Genomic DNA, 24,639 nt, shown 5'->3' on the forward strand with positions numbered 1-24,639 from the left:
TACCTTGGATATCATCTCCCCATTTTATTCTCTCCTTTCCAGTTCAGAGAGAAGTACTGCCAGATTTCCATTTGGATTCACATTCAATTAAAGTTAGGTCAAAGGAACATAAGTTAATTTATTCTTATTTTGTACAAATAATTTTTTTATACATTACTAAAATATTCTTGTTTAACAGTAGACATAATACTCCCCCCCAAGAAAATAGATGCACATAAGCGATAAAGTAAAGGGGAGAGGAAAAAATTAAAATAACAATAATAATAATAATTGTAGGTATGCCACCCAGCCACCCCTACTATTATTATTACAAAGGAACATAAGTTAAAAAGGATGGTTTATTGTACATTTTGGCATATTGGAAGATAGAACAAGGTAAAAATATGGAACAAATGTATATATACATAATATATTACAAACTTAATTTATTGTAATTTTTTTTTAGTTTTTTTGCAAGGCAAATGGGGTTAAGTGGCTTACCCAAGGCCACAAAGCTAGGTAATTATTAAGTGTCTGAGATGGAATTTGAACCCAGGTACTCCTGACTCTAAGGCAGGTGCTTTATCCACTACTCCACCTAGCCACCCATATTGTAATATTTTCTAAGAGTTTGAGGTTGTTAAGGCAATGGATCTCTACTTTTTTCTTTCTTCATATTCATGAACATTACTTGTTGACACAGCATTAAGGAGGGCATAGTGGAAAAGATACCAAGCAAACATGTTCATATGAGGAACACTTTTCCCCAAGAGAATATATTTTCAAGAGGAAATAGAGGACTATTGACTAGAGATCACAAGCCTTATTATGGCATAAATGATGGCTAACTCCAATTTTTCTGACATCAGCTGGAGTCTTCTTCTCTGACAAAAGCAGAATAGCTGATACCTTTGTGACCTTCCATAGTGATAATTTAATCCTTTCAAAAAAATGGAAGGATCAAATAATAACAACTTCTGTTCTAGAGTTGAATTTCAATTATGAGGAGGAACAGGTTGATTAACAAAAAATTGCTAGAAAACTTGAGAAGACCAGTCCAGCTGAAAGTAATAACAAAGTAGAGGAATAGTAATGCATAACCTGATATGTACCTAGATTTCAGGAAAGTAAATTTCTTTTTCCTTTATTATTTTTGAGAGGTAAACAAGTATATTTACATTATTCAGTTGCTTAGATCATATAATCTATTTGTGAGATTTTTTTCCCCAATTGGTTTTTATTTTATTTTTCCAATTACATGCCATGCCAGTTACATTCATCCATTTGCAAATTTGTAAGTTACACATTTTTCTATCACCCTTCCTTCTCTCCCTCTCCTCCCCTTGGCAGTGAAGAGTGTGGTAAAAGTCATACATGTTTTGTGAGACTTTTTAAAGCAGCAATATTTTTTAATTTTTTTATTAAAGATATTATTTAAGTTTTACAATTTTCCCCCCAAGCTTACTTCCTCCCCTCCCACAGAAAGCAATCTGTCAGTCTTTACTTTGTTTTCATGTTGTACATTGATCCAAATTGAGTGGGATGAGAGAGAAAACATATCCTTAAGGAAGAGACATGAAGTCTAAGAGGTAACAAGATCAGACAATAAGATATATTTTTTTCCCTAAATTAAAGGGAATAGTTCTTGAACTTTGTTCAAACTCCACAGCTCCTTATCTGGATACAGATGACACTCTCCTTTGCAGGCAGCCCCAAATTGTTCCCAGTTGTTGCACTGATGCAATGAGCAAGTCCTTCAGGGTTGAACATTACCCCCATGTTGCTGTTAGGGTGTACAGTGTTTTTCTGGTTCTGCTCATCTCACTCAGCATCAGTTCATGCAATTCCCTCCAGGCTTCCCTGAAATCCCGTCCCTCCTGGTTTCTAATAGAACAATAGTGTTCCATGACATACATATACCACAGTTTGCTAAGCCATTCCCCAATTGAAGGACATTTACTTGATTTCCAATTCTTTGCCACCACAAACAGGGCTGCTATAAATATTTTTGTACAGGTGATGTTTTTATCTTTTTTCATCATCTCTTCAGGGTATAGACCCAGCAGTGGTATTAAGCACATTTTTGTTGCCCTTTGGGCATAGTTCCAAATAGCTCTCCAGAAAGGTTGGATGAATTCACAGCTCCACCAACAGTGTAATAGTGTCCCAGATTTCCCACAACCCTTCCAACAATGATCATTATCCTTTCTGGTCATATTGGCCAATCTGAGAGGTGTGAGGTGGTACCTCAGAGAAGCTTTAATTTGCATTTCTCTAATAATTGATGATTTAGAGCAATTTTTCATATGTCTGTGGATTGCTATGATCTCCTCATCTGTAAATTGCCTTTGCATATCCTTTGACCATTTGTCAATTGGGGAATGGCTTTGTTTTTTTTTTAAATATGACTCCGTTCTCTGTATATTTTAGAAATGAATCCTTTGTCAGAATCATTAGTTGTAAAGATTGTTTCCCAATTTACTACATTTCTTTTGATCTTGGTTACAGTGGTTTTATCTGTGCAAAAGCTTTTTAATTTAATGTAATCGAAATCATCTAGTTGGTTTTTGGTGATGTTCTCCAACTTTTTTTGGTGATGTTCTCCAACTCTTCTCTGCTCCCCTTTCCATAGATCTGACAGGTAAATTAGTCCTTGATCTTCTAATCTGCTTATAGTATTGTTTTTTATGTCTAAGTCCTGTAACCATTTGGATCTTATCTTGGTAAAGGGTGTGAGGTGTTGGTCTAATCTAAATTTCTTCCATACTAACTTCCAATTATCCCAGCAGTTTTTATCAAAGAGGGAGTTTTTATCCCAATGGCTGGACTCTGGGTTTATCAAACAGCAGATTACTATACTCATCTCCTGCTTTTGCACCTAGTCTATTCCACTGGTCCACCACTCTGTTTCTTAGCCAGTACCAAACAGTTTTGATGACTGATGTAAAGCAGCAATATTTTAAGAATTACAATTTATCAGAGGAAAGAAAAACATTTTAATTATATTTCTGTTGCTGAAAATACACTTTAATAATGAAAAAACATTTTTGATTAGGTAGCATTTGACCTTTTCCTCCACCTCTTTGGAAATCAAATTACACTTTGGTGGCAAAGGCAGAAAGCTACCTTAAGAAAGAGACAGTGCTTATTTTGCTTCAGTTTTCTTTGCTAAGAAGCAGGAACAGAACAAAAATGGCTAAAAAGGAGTTGATACTCCAAGTAAGGGAAAGACGGTACTCCTAGCTGCCCTATATGAGTTTCAATGCCCAAGCTAGACCAACTTCATCCTAAGGAAATAGAAGAACCAGCAGATGTGAGTGCTGGAATACTATCAAAATGTGAAAGACTGTGGGGAAAAAGGAAAGGTCCACCAGCACCAGAGAAGGGCAAATTATCATCCCAATTTCCAAAAAAGGGAAGGGAATCTTTATAATATGTGTCAATGAGCTTGAATTTGATTCCTGAAAAAATCTTAGGAAGTATTATTAAAGACCTAGACTATCTGGAAAAGGTAAACACTAATTGCAGAGATCAAGCATGGCTTGCTTCATTAAGAACAGGTTATACCAGAATACCCCCATTTCCTTTCTGCCAAGATGATCAGATAAAGGGAATGCTACAGATATGGTTTACTATTTACTACTATTTACTATATACTAATTCTATTTTTTCCTATATATAGATTTTAGCAAATTGAACCAAGTATTCATGGTAAACTTAGAGAGATCTTCTCTTTGGGTTTTTGTAACATTATTCTCTCTTGTTCTTCCTTCTACCTATCTGACCTCAATATCATTTGCTGGATGATCATCTATGTTATGCCCTCTAAATGCGACTGTGGTTCATGGTCCTGTATTGGGTCCCCTTCCTTTTTCATGATCACCATATCTATATATCTGGCTCTAGTTTTTCTTTCTCAAATTTCAAGCCCAGATCATCAAATACCTATTCGACATTTTGAACTTGATATCTGATAGGCTATTTAAACACATCCACAATGGAACAGAATACCTCCCCTCCTCCCCAATCTTATCACTCCTCCAAACCATTTTCTCCCAAAGGTATCATCATTCTTTTATTCACCTAGGTTCTCAATCTTTACACCATTCTCAATTTTTTAGTCTCCCTCTCCCCACAACTCCAGTTAGCTAACAAATCCTATTATTTTTACCTCCACAACCTTTCCCTTATTTGTCCTCTTCTCTCCAATTACACAACTACCAATCATGGTCTTAATCATCTCTTTTCTGGATGATTGCACTTGTCTCTTAATAGTTTTCCCTAATTTAAACCACTTTCCACTCCAATCCATTATCTAGTCCAAAAAGATAAGATCTGACCAGACATATATATATCCAGCTCTAATTTCTTTCCCATCACTAATTTTTTTTAGGTTTTTGCAAGGCAATTGGGGTTAAGTGACTTGCTCAAGGTCACACAGCTAGGTAATTAGTAAGTGTCTGGGGTTGGATTTGAACTCAGGACCTCCTGACTCCAGGGACAGTACTCTAGTCACTGCACCACCTAGCTGCCTCCCATATCACTAAGTTCTTATCAGACACTTCAAATTGAACATCCCAGAGCTATCTTAAATTCAAATGAATTTAACTGAACTCTTCTTTCTATCAAATCCTCCCCTCTTCCAAACTTCACTAATTCTATTGAAGGCATCATCTGTCTGTCTTCTACATTTGCAATCTAGGCATTATTACAGACTCCACAATTTCCCCTCCCCACATAGTCAATCAATTTCCAAATTTCTACTTCCATAACTCTCTCAACTCTGATCCCTTCCTCCACTCAAACAGCTACCATTCTAGTCCAGGTCTTCATTATGCTTGGGTAGATTATTGCCATTCATTGATCTCCTTGCCTCAAATCTCTTTCTCTTCCAGTTTATTTTACACACTGCTTCCAAAATAATTTTTCTTAAATGTGCATGTGATTATGTGACTTGCCTACTCAGCAAAACCCAGTGACTTCCTATTGCCTAAAAGAAAAAATATAATCTCCTCTGTTTAGCTTTTAAAATTCTTCATGATCTCCCCACCCTCTTTGGAAATTACTTACCTTCTCACACTCAGGGATTCAGTCAAACTAGCTTTTTTCTCTGTGTCTCACACAACATGCCATCTCCCATCTCTCTATCTTTTTATTGCCCAATCCACACACCTTCTCTCAAAGAATACTTTCAGATGCTCCTCAAGTACTATCTTCTTCATGAAATCTTTCTTGATTCCCCTGTAAATGTTCTCCTTCTCAAACTATCTGGTATTTGATGACTTTATATATTTCTTAACTCTATGTTTATACTGTATATATATATATATATATATATATATATATATATATCATATACATCTATCCATCTATCTATATAGCTTTTCCTTCTCATCTCCAAATGTAAGTTGCTTAAGAAAAGGGAATCTCATTCTTTGTATCTGTATTGCCTGGGACAGGGCAGACAATAAGTATTTGTTGATTGACTGTTTGGTTGATCATGTCACCCCATTTCCTAATCAATAAACTCCAATGACTAATGGAGACTATTACCTCTAGGATGAAATGCTAACTCCTCATTGGAGAACTGAAAGCTCTTTACAACCTGGCCTCATCCCTCCTTTTCAGTCTCATTACATATATTCCTACTTTTCTTATTCTCATACTTCTCATACAGGATCCAGCTGCACTGATCATCTTGCTATTCTCTATAAAGGATATTACATAGCCCTCTCTGTCCTCTTTACTGACTGCCTGGAATATACTCCCTCCCTCACCATTTTCTATAAAGAGGTTTTTCCAAGAGTTTTGGTGGTTACTGTATATCTGTTTTGCATATGTCTATACAAATAAACAAGCTCTACCTCTATCTCTGCTTTTCTGTCTCTCAGTGTTTGTCTGTGTCTCTGTTTCTCTTTTCTCTCTCTCATAAATTCTCTGAAGACAAGATTTGTTTTTCTTTTGCCTTTGAATTCCAAGTGTGTATTATAGTGCTAGGGTCACAGTAGATACTTGATATATGCACACTGATTATTGGCTAGTTTTGTCTAGATAACAATATAGCGAGTAGAATTGGAGCCTGTTGAACAAATGCATAATCACTAATAATTTAGGATCAATTTGAAAGGAGATGGAGAGTGGAGTTCCCAGGGATCTACCTGTTCTTGACCTTATGATATAACACTTTTTAGTAGTGTCTTGGATAAAGGCATGGCTTATTGTGCTTATCAAATTTGCTGATGACATGAACTTGAAGGGGATGATTCACACACTGGATGATGAAGTCTGGATCCAAAAAGATTTTGACAGGTTATAATGACAGGCTGAATCTAATAGGATAAAATTTAATATAGATAAATGTAAAGTCTTATACCTGGATTTAAAAAAATCCACTAAGTACAGGATCAGTGTGGTGTGCCTAATTGGCAAATGGTATTAAAATGTTCTAGGTCTTTTAGTGGAATGTGGAAACAACATGAAGCAGCGCTTGAATATGGTATCCAAAAAGAGCTAATGTGATCTTAGTCAGCACTGAAAAGCTTTGTGTGTAGAACTAAGAAGGAGATGGTTTCAGTATTTTCTGATCTGATCAATCACATTTGGAAGGTTGTGTTCCTATCTAGGATTCACATTTTAGGAAGAATTTTCATAAAACTGAATATATCCTACGGTCAAGAGGATAAAGGATTTCAATACTATGTCATGTGTCCATTGGTTACAGGAACAAGAGTTGTTGAGTTTGGATAAGAGAAGACTGTGGGGGGGAGGGCATGGTCACTATCTTTAAATTTCCAAAGGCTCATTACATGAAAGAAGGTAATTAGCCTTGCTCTGCTAGGTCCCAGAGGAAGGAACTAGGAGCAATAGGCATAATTTGCAAAGAAGTAAATTGAGGGTTAATTAAGGAAAACCCTCAAAAAGTAAAACAGGACTACCACTGGAGGGGATGGGATCCTCCATCACACAAAGACTGAATGACCACTTGTTGGGTAGGTTGTGGAAGAGATTCCTGTTGAGTTATGGGTGGGACCATTGGTCTCTGGTATATTTTCCAACTCTAACATTCTCTGATTCTTTGAAAAGTCTCATTATAATGAAATCTTGATCCTGTAGAACCAGTGAACTAGAAGCTATAATAAAGTGTGAAAGCTCCAACCCCTTCCTCCCCTTCCTCATCAGCTTACTTATGCACTTTTCTTTTCTGTTCAAGGAGAGAAATGACAAGATTCCTCCATTCAGCATTGTTGACCATCCCCTCCTCCTAGACATTATACACCTACCCATCATCTTCTTAACTTGTTTGAATATTCCTTCTCAGTCTTGTTCATTGGCTCTGTTTGGCCATAGTCCAAGGATGCATTTCTTAGCCTACTTCTGTTTTTACACTCTCTCTATTGCATAATCTAATATACTTCCATGGTTTCAACCAAGATCTCCATGTAGATGACCCATATGTCATTCTCTCTCCTCACTCTCTCACTCTCTCTCACTCATTTCTCCTCATCCCTGATCTCTATCCTTTACTCCCAACTATCTACTGGATGTCCTTCTAATATCTTAAATACTTCATGTTCAAAGGCTGAAGTGTAGAAAGGTTCCATATGAACAGCAGTTGAACATGGGGCAGTTGATCCCAAGAGGTAGATTAATGGCATTCTGAAACGATAGGCAATTGCCTCCATTGCCCTTGGTCCATTGAAAGGGAGTCAGGTTCAAACCCCCAAATCCAGAGTGGTGAATCTGGAGTGGTTGAGATGGGTGCCCCAAGGGATCCAATGCAGTAATGTGACTGATTCAGTGACCTGGTAGAAGCCCCAGGAAGTGTTCTTTTTCCTTTGTGAAGGGTAGGATTGCCCTGGAATGGGTTCATCCAGACAGAGAGGAACCCATACCTTGGAAATCACTATGGTTCTGGTGGTTCTGGTGGCATCTGGTGAGTTTGAACTCTGAGGAGTGTTCTAATAGAACAGAGCACCATACACCTATGAATGGCATGCCACATTGTCCTACCGTTTAAAGATCTGAGAGGAAATGTCATCTAGACGATTAGTCCATAGAGAGACAGGGTTTGGATCAGTTGTGTTGTTGCAGCCCAACACTGATGAAACATCTTGGTGCCTCGTGTTGTAAATCTCCATTTTGTTTCCAGATACCTTATACTTGTACTTTGCTAGAGTACCAAGGTGTCTTGCTCATAGGAGAGGGGAAAAGATGGTACCCCATGGCCACAGACTCCCATAGCATCCAGTCCATCACCTAAAGTTTTGCTTCCTATCAAATCTCCCGGGGCGCCCAGCCCTTTTCAGCCCCTTTGTCTCCCCAACTCCTCATATACAATCAGTAGGTAGTTGGATGGGTCAGTGGATAGCTCAAATCTGGTCCCAGATACACACTAGCTTTGTGATCCTGGGAATGTCACTTAACCCTGTTTGCTTTGGTTTCATCATTTGTAGGCATAATAATGGCACTTAGTTGCCAGGGTTGGGGTGATAGAATGAGATAACATTTGTAAAGCAATAGTGTCTGACACATTTTAGGCACTATATAAGTGAGTTATTATTGGTCACAATATATCAATTCTATCTCTGAAATATCTACAGCTTGCTACAGTTTTTTTTTTTTCCTGAAAAAAAAAATGTGTTCAGTGTGCAAAAAATCTTTTGAGGCAAAAAAGGCAAGAATGTTGTGTTTTGGAAAATTATGGAATGGCACAATAAAAAAGAAAAGCATCTGTTTAACAGGAGTCATTTATGAATTAAATTACCCCTTTTCTATTCTAAGAATCATTACTATTAAAATTTTTAATTCTCTTTAATTTCTATCTCAGATACAAAAATATCTAAACAAAGGTTTAAATGACAAAATCAAAACACCCAAACAGATGCTCCTATCTCTCCTTTGAATGTAGACAACACATTTATTTTGAGAAGTACAATATTATTCTCATTTTATCTTTTTCTTACCCTCCAACAAACACCATTTAGATGAGGAAAGGGAACTCATTATCTCTCAAGTAGCAAGGGGATTCATAAATGTTTGATGATGATTAATTGACTTGCCAAAGGTCACACAGATACTCAGAGCCCAAATAAAGGCCCAAGTGTCTGGATTTCCAAGACAGTTCATTTTCCATTTAATCACAGTTTATCCTGCCTAAAACACACATGATATTATCTATCCTAATTTTTTTTTTGTTGGAATCTATTGGAAACTGAGTGGTGAAATGCCACTTGTACTTGATTTGGTCAGAAGCTACATTTATGATTCTCAGATCAGGTTCTGCAATACTCTAGAATGGTGTCAATTATCTAAAACTTAAGTCATAAAATTTCCCAAGGAGGAAAAAAAATTCTCAAAGTAAAGTAAATATGAACAATACAATATTACATTTTTAGAAAAGGAATATTAGAAAATAGTCAAATCAGGTAAAAGAAATTTAGAAACCATTGATTTAGCACAGAAATATCAAGTTTTCTACCTTTTAGGACCATAAGGTCATGCCAAATTAAAATGTAATTAGGAAATATTTAACAAAATAAATAAAAATATATTTATGTATAAATTTGTATACACACACACACACACACACACACACACACACACACAATGTTAATTTGAGGTTTTCTAAGTCAATATGCAGCCATAAATCCTATTTGAGTTTTGCTTCACTAATTTAAGTGATTGATTAATCTCAGTTTCTCTTTTGATTTGTAATGTCATATTAAGCAAAGTTTACTTCTACACTCTGTGCTGAGATCTCATCACTGCAAAGGTTGTAGATCACAAACTATCTGCACCATAGGATAAAATAAAATCCTGTGAAGGTCACTTTCCTGTATGTTGGTTGTATTGGTGGTGATATCATGAGGCCTCAGGAAGATTTTCGTGAAGGAAACATTTGATTAAATGGCTTAGAGAATGTGATATTCCATTATGTTTCCTATTTATTGAGGAAAAACCATCCAACTAAGCAGAATAAAATGTCTTCTACAAATTATTCCCAATACCTTTGGATCAGACAATTTTCTTTGATAGCTACAACCATGGAGGTAGTTGTTTAATTATCTCTTGATTATCCTGGTCAAATGAAGTGTAAAACAAACAAGGGATATATTCTAACCAAAGTTATTTGTCATGATCATGGAGGGTGTTAAGTTCAATCAGAATGGAAGAGGAATTCTTTATATTATATATATATCAAGAATTTCTCATATTCTTCTGTATCACTGATTCCTTTGGCAGTCTGGTGAAGCCTATGGATCACTTTTCACAATAATATTTTTGAAGGAATCAACTAAAACACATTGATTAGAAACAAAACCAATCCTACTGAAATAGTTATCAAAATATTTAAAAATAATTTCAAAAACTCCACATAAAAGATGTTCTTTTGTGAATGATGATGTGGTGGTGTATTTAATTTTGGAATATGACAGATTCTTTAGTCAACCCTTTGAGTTAGTCCATAAATGTTTGTACCTTAAAGCAGCTAGTTGATGTCATAGATTTGGAATCAGAAAGACATGAGTTCAAATCCTATCATAGACACTTCCTAGCTATTTTGCTTAACCTTTCTGCCTCAATTTTCTCATCTACAAAATGGAGGCAATTACAGCATTTGGAGGATCAAATAAAAAAATATGCAAAGTGCTTTGAAAAACTTAAAGTGTTATGTAAATGTTAGTTTATGATCATATAGACAGGCACTGCAGATGAAGAGGGAAAATGGTAAACAATAATAATAAAATAATTTATATAACATTTTGGTTCACAAAGTGCTTTACATATATTTTCTCATTTGTTTTTCCATAAAATCAAGAGACATAGACACTAAAATTTTCCTCATTTTCTACCCAAAGAAACTGAGGCTGAGCAAGGTTGAGAGGCTTGCATAAGATCATATGACTTGCAAGCATAATATAAGGCAAAATTTGAACTCAGATCTTCTTGATTTCAAATACAGTACTCTATTCACTATGTGAACCATGTGTTTAACCATGTTGTGTCTGGAAACATTGCAAAGCTTTCAGAAATTTCAAGATAAATTCTACCCTAAAACAAAAAGTTTTGAAATATTAACATTCTTCTGGATATTTTGAAATCATCAAACATCATAGTCAACAAAGCACTAAAATTTCATATTGCCAATCAAAACCGAAGGACTACAGGGAGATTAATGGTAGGTATGAAGAGCCTTTAGCATTACCTGAAGTGACTGAAAAGCAACCATATATTTAAGGTAATATAGAATTGGGGAAAGAGATGAATGGTATGACATTGGGACCCAGATTGGGATGGGAGAAATGCCACATCCATGAAATCAGGGGGCCTCTATAGTATTGCAATACATTAATGCTTCATCTGACAACCAGAACTAATGAAAATATCACCTTAAAGATCCCAAGTTTTTGAGACATCATGAAGCACATGTCATCATCAGGTTCCATCAGTGTATATATCAGAAATTAGAAGAGATTTCAGAGTTCATTTAGTCACATTCCCTCTTTTTATATTAAAATTGCATATTATTTTGGTTGTCTTAACCACTTCTTTCATCCTAGTCTATATAGTAAGTTTATTAATAGCCAGGATAAAGTAACAATAAAGGAACAATGGTGATCCTAGAGTTAGGAAGACCTGGGTTCAAATCTGCCATCATACTTGCTAGATGTGTGACCCTGGGCAAGTCATTTAACCCTGCTTGTCTCAGTTTCCTCGTCTATAAAATGAGCTGGAGAAGGACAATGCAAATCATTCTAGTAGCTTTGTCAAGAAAATCCAAATGGGCTCACCAGTTGTTGAACATGATGGAAATGACAACAGCAACAAATATTTAACCACTCAAGGAGAATTAGTAAACTACAAATGAGTCGATGTCTTATTGTATAGAAGAGTCAACTGTTTTCAGGGAACAAAGAGAAAGGTCTAGCTGTCTCTATTGCTCTCTTCAACATTTCTGTCCTTGAAATATTAACTATAATGACTACAACAATCATCATGATGATGACAGTTACTCTTTATAAAACACTTCAAGGTTTGCCAGATGCTTTACAAATATTATGTCATTTGATCTTTGCAACAATCCTGGGAGGAAGGTGCATAATCAACCCCAGTTTATAGATGAGGAAGCTGAGCTAGACACAGGTTTGAAGGACTTACCTAAGGACACATAGTTAGTAATGAAGGCAGATTTGAATTGAGATGTATGTCATGCCAGATCCTGCACTTTATCCACAGAATAACCACCTAGTTACTTGCTAATTGTATAGTGATCATTAAATGAAAAATCTTAAGAAGGCACATAAAAATTCTTACCTCCTGTTGCAGGCAAGGACAAGAAGAAATAGCCATCACTTGATTGAGAATAAGCACTTTCTAGAGGGGGCTAAAGGGAAATATTTCATTATTAAGGTTGAACAATAGGTATTGAACTGTTTTGTTAAAGACATCTAAAGAAGATAAAGTTTTATACCAAAATTGTGGGCTGAGCTGGTTCTTCTTTCATTGTTTGTAACTCTCTTGGATGTATGTGTAAGGACTTTGCTTTCTAGAATGGAAAAAAATAGAGACATTGAGTTATGAAAAAGCATGACAGATCCACAAAATAAGCAGATATTCTTTGGTACTCAAACAGCAGAGAAATAAGTGCAAGGATAGTACTAGTTTTGTCTTGAGATGAGCTGGCAGATGTCTTTCTCTTGGAATGATAACTTAGTTCAAACATACTCGAACAAAATGATTGTGTCAATCATTCAGAAAAGAAAAGAAAAACAAAGAAAAAATTTTTTTTCCATTAGACTATTTTCATTCTCATTGGAATTTGAAGTTTGAAGCATTAAAGATGGATTCTGTTTCTATGAAAATCTTACATAATTTCTTATCTTCATTTAACATGAATTATATACAATCTCATAATTCAACAAAGATTAAGTATCTACTACATGCAAAGTACACACTGCATTAGGACACCATCCAAAGTTTAGATAATGCACTGCCTTATCCAAGGACACACACACATACACAAATATACACACACTTTCCCTCTACTTTGAAATTACTTTCAAGTCATCCTGATAACTTAGCAAATCTGCTATAGCTATCAGAATTTAGGCTCATTCTGTAGGAAGATCTAGGCCCTGGGAAGCCGTACTCAAGTCGATTCCATATCTTTGTGATCATACTGGGGAAAAATGAAACTACTGCTTACTGGAGTTCAGAAACAGTAGCACAGACACCAAATTACTACAAATGTCACACACTGAAAGATAAAAATGGTGGAACAATATGAAAATCATATTCCCTTCTCCATTCTTTATGATAACCACAGATTTTTAGCTATTTAGCTATAACCACAGACTTTTAGCTGTATAATTATTTTGGTGGTTGGTAAACTCCCTGTGAGTCAGACCAGTGTCTTTGTATGTTTTTTAGGAAAGTATACTTTGTACACCATTATTGTTTGTGGTGGTGGTGGTGGTGGTGGTTCAACTTAGGAGGCTTTCTTTACAAAGATACTGAACTGATTTGACATTTCCTTTTCCATCACATCCCCATTTACAGATGAGGAGTTGAAGCAGCAAGGGGTTAAATGATTAGCCCAGGATCACACAGCTAGTAACTAAGGCCAAATTTGAACTCAAATCTTCCTGTAATTGCATTACCTAACAATCCATTGCACACAACAGATGCTTAACTATTGGCTGAATTGGGAAAACTGTATATAATTCATAAAAAATAATGACAAGAAAGCAAGAATTTTCAAAGAAATGTCATCTGTCTTATTTTGTAATCCTTCAAGCTTCCAATTCCAGTGGGAATGAAAATATTCTCATAGAACAAGACAGAATACTCTACCTCTGGCTGTCTGGGCAGAGTTCCCCCAGGATGCAATGGCAGGCAGGTGAATTCCAGGTTAGAGGTAGAGATCTCCCAAGAAGAAGGTTAAAAAGCGGGAGTCATGTGAAACCTGGAAGTGGTTTCCCACATCCTGAGGTAGCATTCATTGGTGTTGGGAACATAGCCAACTTAAATCCACTCAGTCAGGTGCCTTTCACTTCCCTTTTCAGCTAGTCTATCGACCTTTAACCCAGACACAGCAGGTGATTCATATCAAAAATTCTTGCTGGTCAACTGGTTCACCTAAAAACCTCTCCTCTCTCCTCAGCCTTACCTTTTGCTTAGTCTTCTGATAGATTACACAAAACACTTTTGAGTCGATTTGGTCAAGGGATCTAATATTTGTATTTCTGAAGTTATTAATTGTCTGACTAACTCTTAATGTTCTTGAGAAAGCTATATGATTAACTTGTAATGTGATGGTTTAACTTATAAATATTAATAGCAATCCACTAATTTAGTCCTAACTGAACATTCACACTTAGATAATAAATATTAGGGTTTGTGAAGAAAAAATGACCAAAAAAAGAAACAGTTGGACTGTTTTGGTCATATTTTAAAGGAAATGAAATCCTTTAATACTTCTTAAAATGACATCTGATACAGAAATACTAAGATAGGAGTGTTTGATTTGTAATTTACCAAAAGATTCAGTATCTGAACTCTAATTAAAATGTTCTTTACTGAGGAAACAGAAAATGAATGGACATAGAAGGGCCATGACTGCATGCCCATACATCATTGATAGGCATGGAAAAGTTAACAATATTCAAAGATTTGTATGAACTGAGACAGAGAGAAGGAAGCAGAAGAATAATTCTATAATAAACAATCTGATAATGAAAAATGTCTTTGAAAACCTTGAGACCTCTCATCAATGCACTGACTAACCATAATTCCAGAGGACTGATGATGAAGCATGCCACCCATCTCCTGGGAGAGGAAGGATGAATTCAAGAAGCAGAATGAGACCAATTCTCTGACACAATCAATGTGAGAATTTGTTTTACTTCACTACACAGATTTGTCACAAGAATATGTCATTTTTAGTAGCCTCTTTTTTGGGCTAACTCTGTTTCTATCACTGCAAAAGTGGAAGAGGGAAGTAAACTTAGAGCTATTTTATTCTTTCTTTTCAAGGGTTGCCATGGTCAAAGAATTCATCACCAAGTAGCCTATTGGCAATGAGCCTCTCTGCACTTAGCTAGGTTGGTGCTCAGAAAGTAAACAATTCTTTACTGAGATTAGGTTCAAAGTCATTTTTAAGCACAGTAAACACCTACAAAAGATTTTTCTCCATTGATATAGCCTTTGAGAAACCAAGGTCACAGCCTCACCATGATGAAGCATCAAGGTAAGGCTTTCTGAGGGAACAATTTTTCTTTCAAAAGCAGAAATTAATAGCTTCTGTTCTGCCATCTCACACTAAAGAGGCAGATTAAATTTGCAGTCTAGTTCCAGTCCAGGACCTTTTGTGCTCAAATTATTGTTTAGCTATAGCTTTTTCATTTGACCACTTCTGAAAACAATTAACTGTACTGTCATCTAGACCAAAGGTATTAAACTCTCAGTCTATACTTGAGTGCAACCCAAAAGAAATTAAAAGATAATTGCAGGGGCAGCTAGGTGGCATAGTGAATAGAGCACCGGCCCTGGAGTCAGGAGTACCTGGGTTCAAATCTGGTCTCAGACACTTAATAATTACCTAGCTGTGTGGCCTTGGGCAAGCCACTTAACCCCATTTGCCTGGCAAAAAAAACCCTAAAAAAAAAGATAATTGCAGTGGATAGAGCACTGGTCCTGGAGTCAGGAGGACCCGAGTTCAAATCTTATCTCAGACTCAATACTTACTTAGTTTCCCCTCCCTTTTTTTTGAAAAAATAGTTGGCAGTTTGCTATGGTTTGTACATGTGTAAAATATATTTCCATATTAGTCTCAATTGTGGAAAAAAGAAACTGATCAAAAAGAAAAGACTGAATGAATAAATTAATTGAAGAAATAAAAAAAATACTTAGTTGTGTGACCTTGGACAAATCACTTAACCCATTGCCTTGCAAAAATTCAAAATAAAAATGTAATTGGGAAATATTTGAGAAAAATAAAAGTATAATTAAACATAGATAATATTATTACAAATTAAAATTAAGTCAATATGTGATCCACAGGTATACTGATGTAATGATTAGTGCCCTCCATTTCTATTAGGGCTTGACACTTCTAATTTTTTTTGTTTTTTTAATTTGTTCATTTGTATCCAATTCTTTATGGCCCCATGGACCAAAGCAACCCAGGCCCTTCTATTCTCCACTATCTTCTAAAGACTGTCCAAGCTCATGTTCATTGTTTCCATGACACCATCTATCCATCTCATCTTCTACCATCTTTTGTCTTCAATCTTTCCCAACATCAGGGTTTTTTCCAATCATCTCCACCAAATTTTTTATTTGCCTGTCCAATGGATAATGTATAAAAGGTTTAAATTTAGAGCCAATGGACCTGCATTTGAAACCCTGTTCAACTACTTAAGCCCTGGGGGACCTAAAGGAGGTTACAGTTTCCCCATCTTTAAAATGAGAGAACTAGATGGTCTTTGGATGAATTCTAATACCACTTCTAGTTCTAACTCTATGAGTCTATGATCTGTTTAACTTTCTGTTGGTCTTCTAATTGAATGGCATCAAGATTGGCTAGACAGACATAGTAGATAGAATGCTGTTCCTAAAATCAGGATGACTTGAGTTCAAATTTGGTCTCAGACACTTCTGAGCTGTGTGACCTTGGGCAAGCCAATTAACCCTGACTGTCCCATATCTAGGGTCATCTCCAGTCATCCTGATTCATATCTGGCCACTGGACCCAGATGACTCTGTAAGAAAAGTAAGTCTGGTGACTTAACATAGCCCTCCCACACCTCCTCTCAAATCCAATTCACATGCTTGTTATGACATCATTTCCCTGATAGCGTGGTCTTCTTTGAAAATGAAAGACAAAAAAAAAATTTCATTGGACAAGAGCCTCTTGTTTAGAGAACCAACAGTGAAGTAAATGCTTGTCAACAGTCAAGTCAAAGGTCGTTTATTATGTACTATGTTCAAGGCATGTTGTCAAGTACATGATTTTTATTTAGTGCTATTTTGCTTTCTTTTTCTTCTACTTTGCTAAGATCACTATAGAATCAGATAGGAATTGCCCAGGGCATTTTAATGGGTTGCCAGGGTCAAATAATTCACAGCCAAGTGGTCAGACTACTAGTGTCAGGCCTCCCTCTCTTTTGCTAGGCTGATCCTTATAAAGCAAAGTCTGTTGCTGGAATTATTGTGAGTTATTCTCAGAACTGATGAAGAATCACAGAATGTTAAGACTAGAAGGGACTTCTAAACATACTTATTCCAATTATCTATATTATAGATAAGAAAATTGACTTGGCTCATTAAATTCACATATCTGATATGTTAGGCTAATAAAAGGGGGGGAAGAGAAATGAGAGTGAAAATGGTAACAAACTTTCTTTTGTCCATCTGGAAAATAATGGTAGTTTCTTGATAATAAAGGAATCTTATCTCTTAAGTTCTGAAAGGTGGGATGAACTATAATTATTATTAATTTTTTTCTCTACACTTTGGGAAACTACAGGCAGTAACTAAGGATGCTTTTCAGCATTGGTAGAATTTTGCAGTCCATTGGACAGATTCCATGAATCAAGCATCACCTACATGTTCTTGGAAGGAATAGGAACATCATACAGATGAGGCACTATGATGTATCTGAAAGAGTACCAAAGGCAGGGGTACTAACTTTCAAATTCTGCACCTTATTACTTTTGTGACTTAGGAAAAGTCATTTAATCTCCAGACCTCAGTTTCCTAAACTGTAAAATAACAGTATTGGACCAGATAAATTTGAAGATTCAAGATCTTATGTCCTATGACTTAAATTTTTTCTGGATTGATCATCTGATTGAAATCAATTGAGCAAACTTCCATACTTAGAATCTTTCAACTTCATAATCTCAAAAACTTTCTGAGGTATTATTAGGGAGATATCTTTAATTGTATTTCTTCTGTCAGATGCTTCCAGTTTTCCTGCTTTCTAATTTCTTGGGTTCAAGGACTACTCTTTCCTTCTTCCTTTCTCCCTTTAGAGAGAAGGGCAGGCAGGGCAACTGCAAGTGAGGCTTTTATATATCCATATGCACCTCATGAATGTACATGAAAAGACCTACTTGTAAAGGAGCATGATACATGCTACCAACAGGATCATTCAAAAGGAGCAAAAATATATCTAAAATAATAGTTACATACATAATATTGGAAGGATGTGTCAGGAAGTGATATGAACTGGCGAACAATTGTTTGTCTGGTAAACATCTCATTCTTGAGGGCATGAAAACTGAAAGTGAAGGAAAGAGTCGATTCAGAATATTATGAATAATTTCTTTCTTTTTAAGTATACCCACCTTAAGAGGTACAGATTTAGTAACTATGTTTTTCTTAGTTGTAAGTTATCCTCAGAACTGAAGAGGAATCACACAGATTGTTAAGACTAGAAGGGACTTCTAAACATACTTATTTCAATGTCCTATTTTACAGATAAGGATATCAACTTGGCTCGGTAAAGTCAGATAGCTGATATGCTAAATTAACAAAAGGTAAAGGTGGGGACAGAGGAATGAGAATGAGGGTGATAATTAAATTCTCTTTTCCCCATCAGAAAAATTCTTGCCAATAAAAGCATTGCATCCCTTTGGTCCTGAGTGGTGGACTGAACTATGATTACTATTAATTTTGTTCTCTACCCTTTGGGAAGCTATAGGCAGTAAATAAAGATGCAGTGACTGCATCTCCAACTTGGCATATATACATAATGAAAACATTCAGAATTCTACACAAAGGAAGAAAAATGAAAAAATAAATGAGATAAAGAAATAATTTTATGGCATTGGTAGAACCGGAGTGATTGATTAGGGCAGTGTCATAGATATACTATAGCTGTATTGCACCACAGTATTTGAAAATGTTACCTATTATATCCTCATGGTAGGCAGGAAGAGAGAGATGAAGAGAAAAAAGGTGATGGGGGGGGAGAGAGAGAGAGAGAGAGAGAGAGAGAGAGAGAGAGAGAGAGAGAGAGTTTTTAGAATAATTAAGAAGAGATCACTTCCTGGGTGGAGTCAAGATGGTGGCAAGAAGCTAAAGAAGCTCCTAGAGCTTCTGAAACAACTTTAAATGAAGCCTCTAAACTGACTCTGAAGCAATAGAAACTCCCCTCCTCTCCCATATACCCCCCTCCAAAAACAAACAACCAAACATACAAAAACTCAAAAATGAAACAATTTTTAAGTTCAAGATATCTTGAAGGAACTTCTAGAAATGGTCTGTCTCACATTGATAAAAGGGGAATGCATCCCATATATGTGGACAAGCTGGGAAGTCAATAGGAGGTTCTTAGCCACAACACAACACAGGACCTGGCTCAGCGGGCCAGTGATGCAGAAGGCCAGGAGTGAGGGTCCCAACCCCAGCTCAGAAGACAAACTTTGAGTCCAGGACACTAATGTATTAGGATAGACTGGATTGGGCTACCCTAACAGAGGGAGCAAACTGTGGGCACTTGATTCACCAGAGCAGAAAGCTAGGAACCAGACCCCTGATGCCAATACAAAAATCATGAGACTGTACTTCCTGTGTCTCAGGAGCAGAGTTTAACTTTCAAAAGGAGCAAAAAAACAAAGAGAGTGCTAACTATATAGAAAATTATTAAACTGATGGGGAAGATAAAAATGTCATCTCAGAAGAGGAAAGCAGTTACAACCTATATGTGAAGCCTCAAAGGGGATTACGAATTATTATCAAATCCAACAAGACTTTTTATCAGAACTCAAAAAAATGTTAAAAACCAAAGAAAAGAAGAAGAAAAATTGAGAAAAAAATGAGTCATGAAGGAAAATTATGAAAAGCTGACCCAGGAAAAGAATACCTTTAAAAGTAAAATTGGCCAAATAGAAATAGAAAACCACTCCTTTAAAAGTAAAATTACCATCTGGAAAAGGAAACATAAAAGCTAACTGAAGAAAATAAAAACCTAAATATTAGAATTGGAAAAATGGAAACTAAAGATACTTTGAGACACCAAGATTCTATCAAACAAAACCAAAAGACAGGATACATAGATGAAAGTGTAATGTGCTTTGTTGGAGAAATGACTCATCTGAAAAACAGATAATTTTCAAATTACTGTTTTACCTGAATGACTAGACGTTAAAAAAGAGCCTAGCCAATATCTTTCAGGGAATTATAAAGGAAAATTGCCCTAATATCTTAGAACAAGGAAAAAAAATCCATTGATCATCCCCCCAGAAAGAGTCCTCAAAATAAAAACTCTAAAGAATAGTGTAACCAAATTTTAGCTAAAGGAGAAAATACAGCAAGCAGCCAAAAAAAAGCAAATTACATGCCAGGGAGCCACAGTCAAGATTATGCAGGACTAGTCAGCTTTAACATTAAAGGATCAGAGGGCCTGGAATATGATAGGAGGGAAAAAGGAGCTTAGATTACAACCAAGAATTAACTATCCTGCAAATTTAGAATACTCTTTCAGGAGAAAAGATGGGTATTACCTGTTTAAAAATCCCAGAATAGACCAGAAAATTTGTTTTTCAAATATAAGTTTCAAGAGATGAGTAAAAATGTAAATGGAAAATTTTAAAAAATTAGTCAACAAAACTAAATTATTTATATCTCTACACAGGAAGACAATATTTGTAACTCTTGGGAACTGTATATGTTTTGGGAGAATTGAAATACTCAGAGGGTGCTGGTATAAATTGATTATGATGTGATGACACATAACTCTTGAGAACTGTATTTCTAAAAGTACAATTGAAAGGAGCAAACAAAGGCAGAGTGTGAGGGTACAAGACAGATATAAAACAATTAAGACATGAACAAAAGAATTATACTGGGAGAAGAAGATGGAGACATTAAAAGGATAAATAACACCACAAGAAGCATCCCAAAGGACCTATTATAGTAGAGGAAAAGAAAGGAGGATGTGAGCACTGAGAAAATCTTACTCTCAACAGATTTGGGTCAAAGAGGGAATAACATATATTTCCCAACTGGGTTTAGAAATTTATTCTACAGCAAAATTGGAGTGGAAAAGAGAAAAAAGGAGTAAAAGGAGCTGATAGAAGGGAGAAGAAAAAAGTAAGAGGAAAGTAAAAGATAAATGGGAGAAGCAAAGAGAAGGAAACTACAAGAAGGGAGGGCAATTTAAGGGAGGCAGTAGTTAGTAGTAAAATACTGGTGAGGAGGGATAAAGTAAAAGGAGAAAAAAGTACAAAAAGAAAATAGGATAGAGGAAAATACATATTTAATAATCATAACTGTGAATGAGCATGGAATGAACTCTCCCATAAAATGGAAATGGATAGCAGACTTCTACAATATGTTGTTTACAAGAAATACATTTGAAGCAGAGAGACACACACAGAGTACAGGTAAAAGTAGTATATATTGTGCTTCAACTGAAGTAAAAACAGCAGAGGTAGCAATCCTGATCTGAGACAAAGCAAAAGCAAAAACAGATCTAATTAAAATGGATAAGAAAGGAAATTACCTCTTCCTAAAAGATACTATAGGCAATGAAGTAATATCTATAGTAAATATATATGCACAACATGGTATAGCATCCCAATTCTTAGAGAAAAAGCTAAATGAATTACAGGAAGACATGGATAGCTAAACTATATTATTGGTGAATCTCAACCTCTATCTCTCTCAGAATTAGATAAATCTATCCACAAAATAAACAAAAAGGAAATTAAGTTTATGAATGAAATTTTAGAAAAGTTATCTATGGTAGCCCTCTGAAGAAATCTGAATGGGAATAGAAAAGAATATACCTTCTTCTCTATGGTACATGGCACCTACACAAACATTGACAAAAACTTCACAATCTAATGTAGACAGGCAGAAATATTAAATTCATCTTTTTCATAATTTGATACAATAAAACTTACATATAATAAAGGGCTATGGAAAGATAAACCATAAATTAATTGGAAACTAAATTATCTAATTTTAAAGACAACAACTAATAGAAATAGCATTTTTCATCCAAGAGAATGACAATTTTTTTTGAGAATGACAATGTTGAGACATCACACCAAAATTTGTGGGATGCAGTCGAAACAGTTATTAGCAAATATTTTATATCTCTAAATGCTTAGATGAATAGAGAAAGGGGAAATCAATGAATTGGGTATGCAACCAAAAAAAGCTAGAAAAAAGAGCAAATTCAAAATCCCCCATTGAATATAAAATTAGAAATTCTTAAAATCAAAGGGGAAATTAATAAAATTGAAAGAAAACTACTGGGTTAACATAAATCTGAGAGTTGGTTTTATGAAAAACTTAATAAAATAGATAAAATTTTGGTTAACTTGATGAGAAAAGAAGAAATATAAGTTAGCAGTATTAAAAATGAAAAGGGTGAATTCACCACAAATGAGGAAGAAGTTAAAATAATAATTTAGGGCTATTTTACTCAACTGTTTGCTGATAATCTGACAATCAAGTGAAATGGATGAATAATTACAAAAATATAATTGCCCAGATTAACAGAAGATGAAATAAAATACTTAAATAACCCCATTTCAGAAAAAGAAATTGAACAAGCCATCAATAACTCTCTAAGAAAAATCTCCAGGGCCAAATGGATTTACAAATGAATTGTCCTGAAGAAGTTTAAAGAACAATCAATTACAATTAATATCAACTATTTGGAAAAATAGATGAAGAAAGAGTTCTGTCAAATTCCTTTTATGACATAAACCTGGTGCTGATATCTAACCAGGAAGAGCAAAAACAAAAGAAAATTACAGATCAATCTCCCTAAGAAATATTGATGCAAAATTTTAATATAAAATATTAACAAAGAAACTACGGCACATGATCACTAGAATAAAACACTATGATCAAGTAGGATTCATACCAGCTCCACAGGGATGGTTCAGTATTAGAAAAACAATCAGCATAATTTACCATTTCAATAACAAAATTAGCAGAAATCCTACGATTATCTCAAAAGATACTGAAAATGCCTTTGACAAAACACAGCATCCATTTCTATTAAAATACTAGAGAGGATAGAGATAAATGAATTTTTCTTGAAATGTTAAGTAGCATCTATCTAAAACCATCAGCAAACATTATAAGTAATGAGGATAAGTTGGATGCATTCCCAATAAGATCAAGGGAAACAAGAATGCCAATTATCACCACTATTATTCAATATTGTAGAAATGTTACCTTTAGCTATAAGAGAAGAAAAAGAAATTGAAGGAATTAGAATAGGCAATGAGGAAACAAATCACTCCTTGCAGATGATAATGATGGCATACTTAGAGAACTCTAGAAAATCAAATAAAAAACTACTTGAAATAATTAACAACTTTAGCAAAATAGCAGGATATAAAATAAGCCCACATCAACCATCAGCATTTCTATTTACTACCAATAAAACCCAACAGCAAGAGAAAGAAAGTCATGTGGACTGGAACAAACCTGCTCCAGTCTTTGAGGATCAGCCTGTGGGGCACCTGGGTCCCTGGAGGTGCCTGTGTCCATGGCAGTGGGGGCAGTTTCTAGACCTCTTGGCCCAGGGATCACTGGAGACAACTTGAAGGGGCAGTGAGAGAACTCTGCCACACCAGTGTTAGCTCAGAGCCCCAACCAGTGCCAGCCTCAGAGCAGCCCTGAAGTGAGAACTGCGGCAGGAATCAGCGGAGCCACCTAGCACCCAGCAGCCCACAGATGGTAAAGGAGGTGAGGAGAGACCACAAAGGTCTCTCTGCTCTCCCTGGGGCAGGACTCTGCTATATGCCCACATTCAGATCCAGCATCAAGTCTGGGCACACATACTACCATAGCGGAGAAGGGACCATTGTCACAACTCCAGGGCAGAGGAAAGTGCCTGTGGTCATCCACAGACCAGAGCACAGGTCAGGAAAGTGGTCAGAGTCTCCCATAAGACCTTGGAAGAATTAAGATCCCTGTGGGGTATTCCTAAACCCCCCAAAGCCTTGGAAGTGTGGTAAATTGGTTATAGGCTGAAGAAATGAGCAAAAAGCAGAAAAAGAAGAGCCTAACCATAGAAAATTACTTTGGTCCCATGGAGGATCAAAATACACACTCAGAAAATGAATTGAAGCTTCCATATCCAAAGCCTCTAAGAAAAATAGTAAATGAGCTCAGGCAATAGAAGAGCTCAAAAAAGACTTTGGAAAAACAAGTACAGGAGGTAGAGGAAAAATTGGAAAGAGAAATGAGAGTGAAGCAGGTAAATCATGATAAGTCAGCAGCTTGGTGGAAGAAATACAACAAAGTGCTAAAGAAAACAACATATTAAAGGGGCGGCTAGGTGGTGCAGTGGATAGAGCACTGGCCCTGGAGTCAGGAGTCCCTGACTTCAAATCTGGTCTCAGACACTTAATAATTACCTAGCTGTGTGGCCTTGGGCAAGCCACTTAACCCCATTGCCTTGTAAAAACTTAAAAAAAAATAACATATTAAAGACTGCTTTAGGTTAAATGGAAACAAAATACAAAAGGCAAATGAGGAGAAGAATCCTTAAAAAGTAGAGTTGGCCAGCTGGAAAAGGAGATAAAAAAAGCTCTCTGAAGAAAATAACTCCTTCAAATGTAGAATGGAGCTAAAGGACGCTGATGACTTTGCAAGAAATCAAGAAACAATAAAATAATA

General features: G+C 35.8%; 1 protein-coding gene across 3 annotated transcripts in view; it reads right to left on the reverse strand.

Annotated features, from left to right (window-relative positions):
* C7H10orf67 (chromosome 7 C10orf67 homolog) overlaps positions 1-24,639 on the reverse strand; it is a 142,027-nt gene that overhangs the window by 11,767 nt on the left and 105,621 nt on the right. For 2 of the 3 annotated variants that reach the window (XM_074192993.1, XM_074192992.1), the window contains 3 exons: positions 18,178-18,265; positions 12,452-12,526; positions 12,295-12,364 (listed from right to left, as the gene is read on the reverse strand). In XM_074192993.1, the coding sequence (XP_074049094.1) occupies positions 12,295-12,364; positions 12,452-12,526; positions 18,178-18,265 (233 nt within the window). Of the gene's footprint in view, positions 1-12,294; positions 12,365-12,451; positions 12,527-18,177; positions 18,266-24,639 lie in introns of those variants that run through there. The other variant, XM_074192994.1, reaches the window with a different exon arrangement.

The sequence above is a fragment of the Macrotis lagotis genome, chromosome 7, assembly GCF_037893015.1.
Source record: "Macrotis lagotis isolate mMagLag1 chromosome 7, bilby.v1.9.chrom.fasta, whole genome shotgun sequence".
Lineage (NCBI taxonomy): Eukaryota > Metazoa > Chordata > Mammalia > Peramelemorphia > Peramelidae > Macrotis > Macrotis lagotis.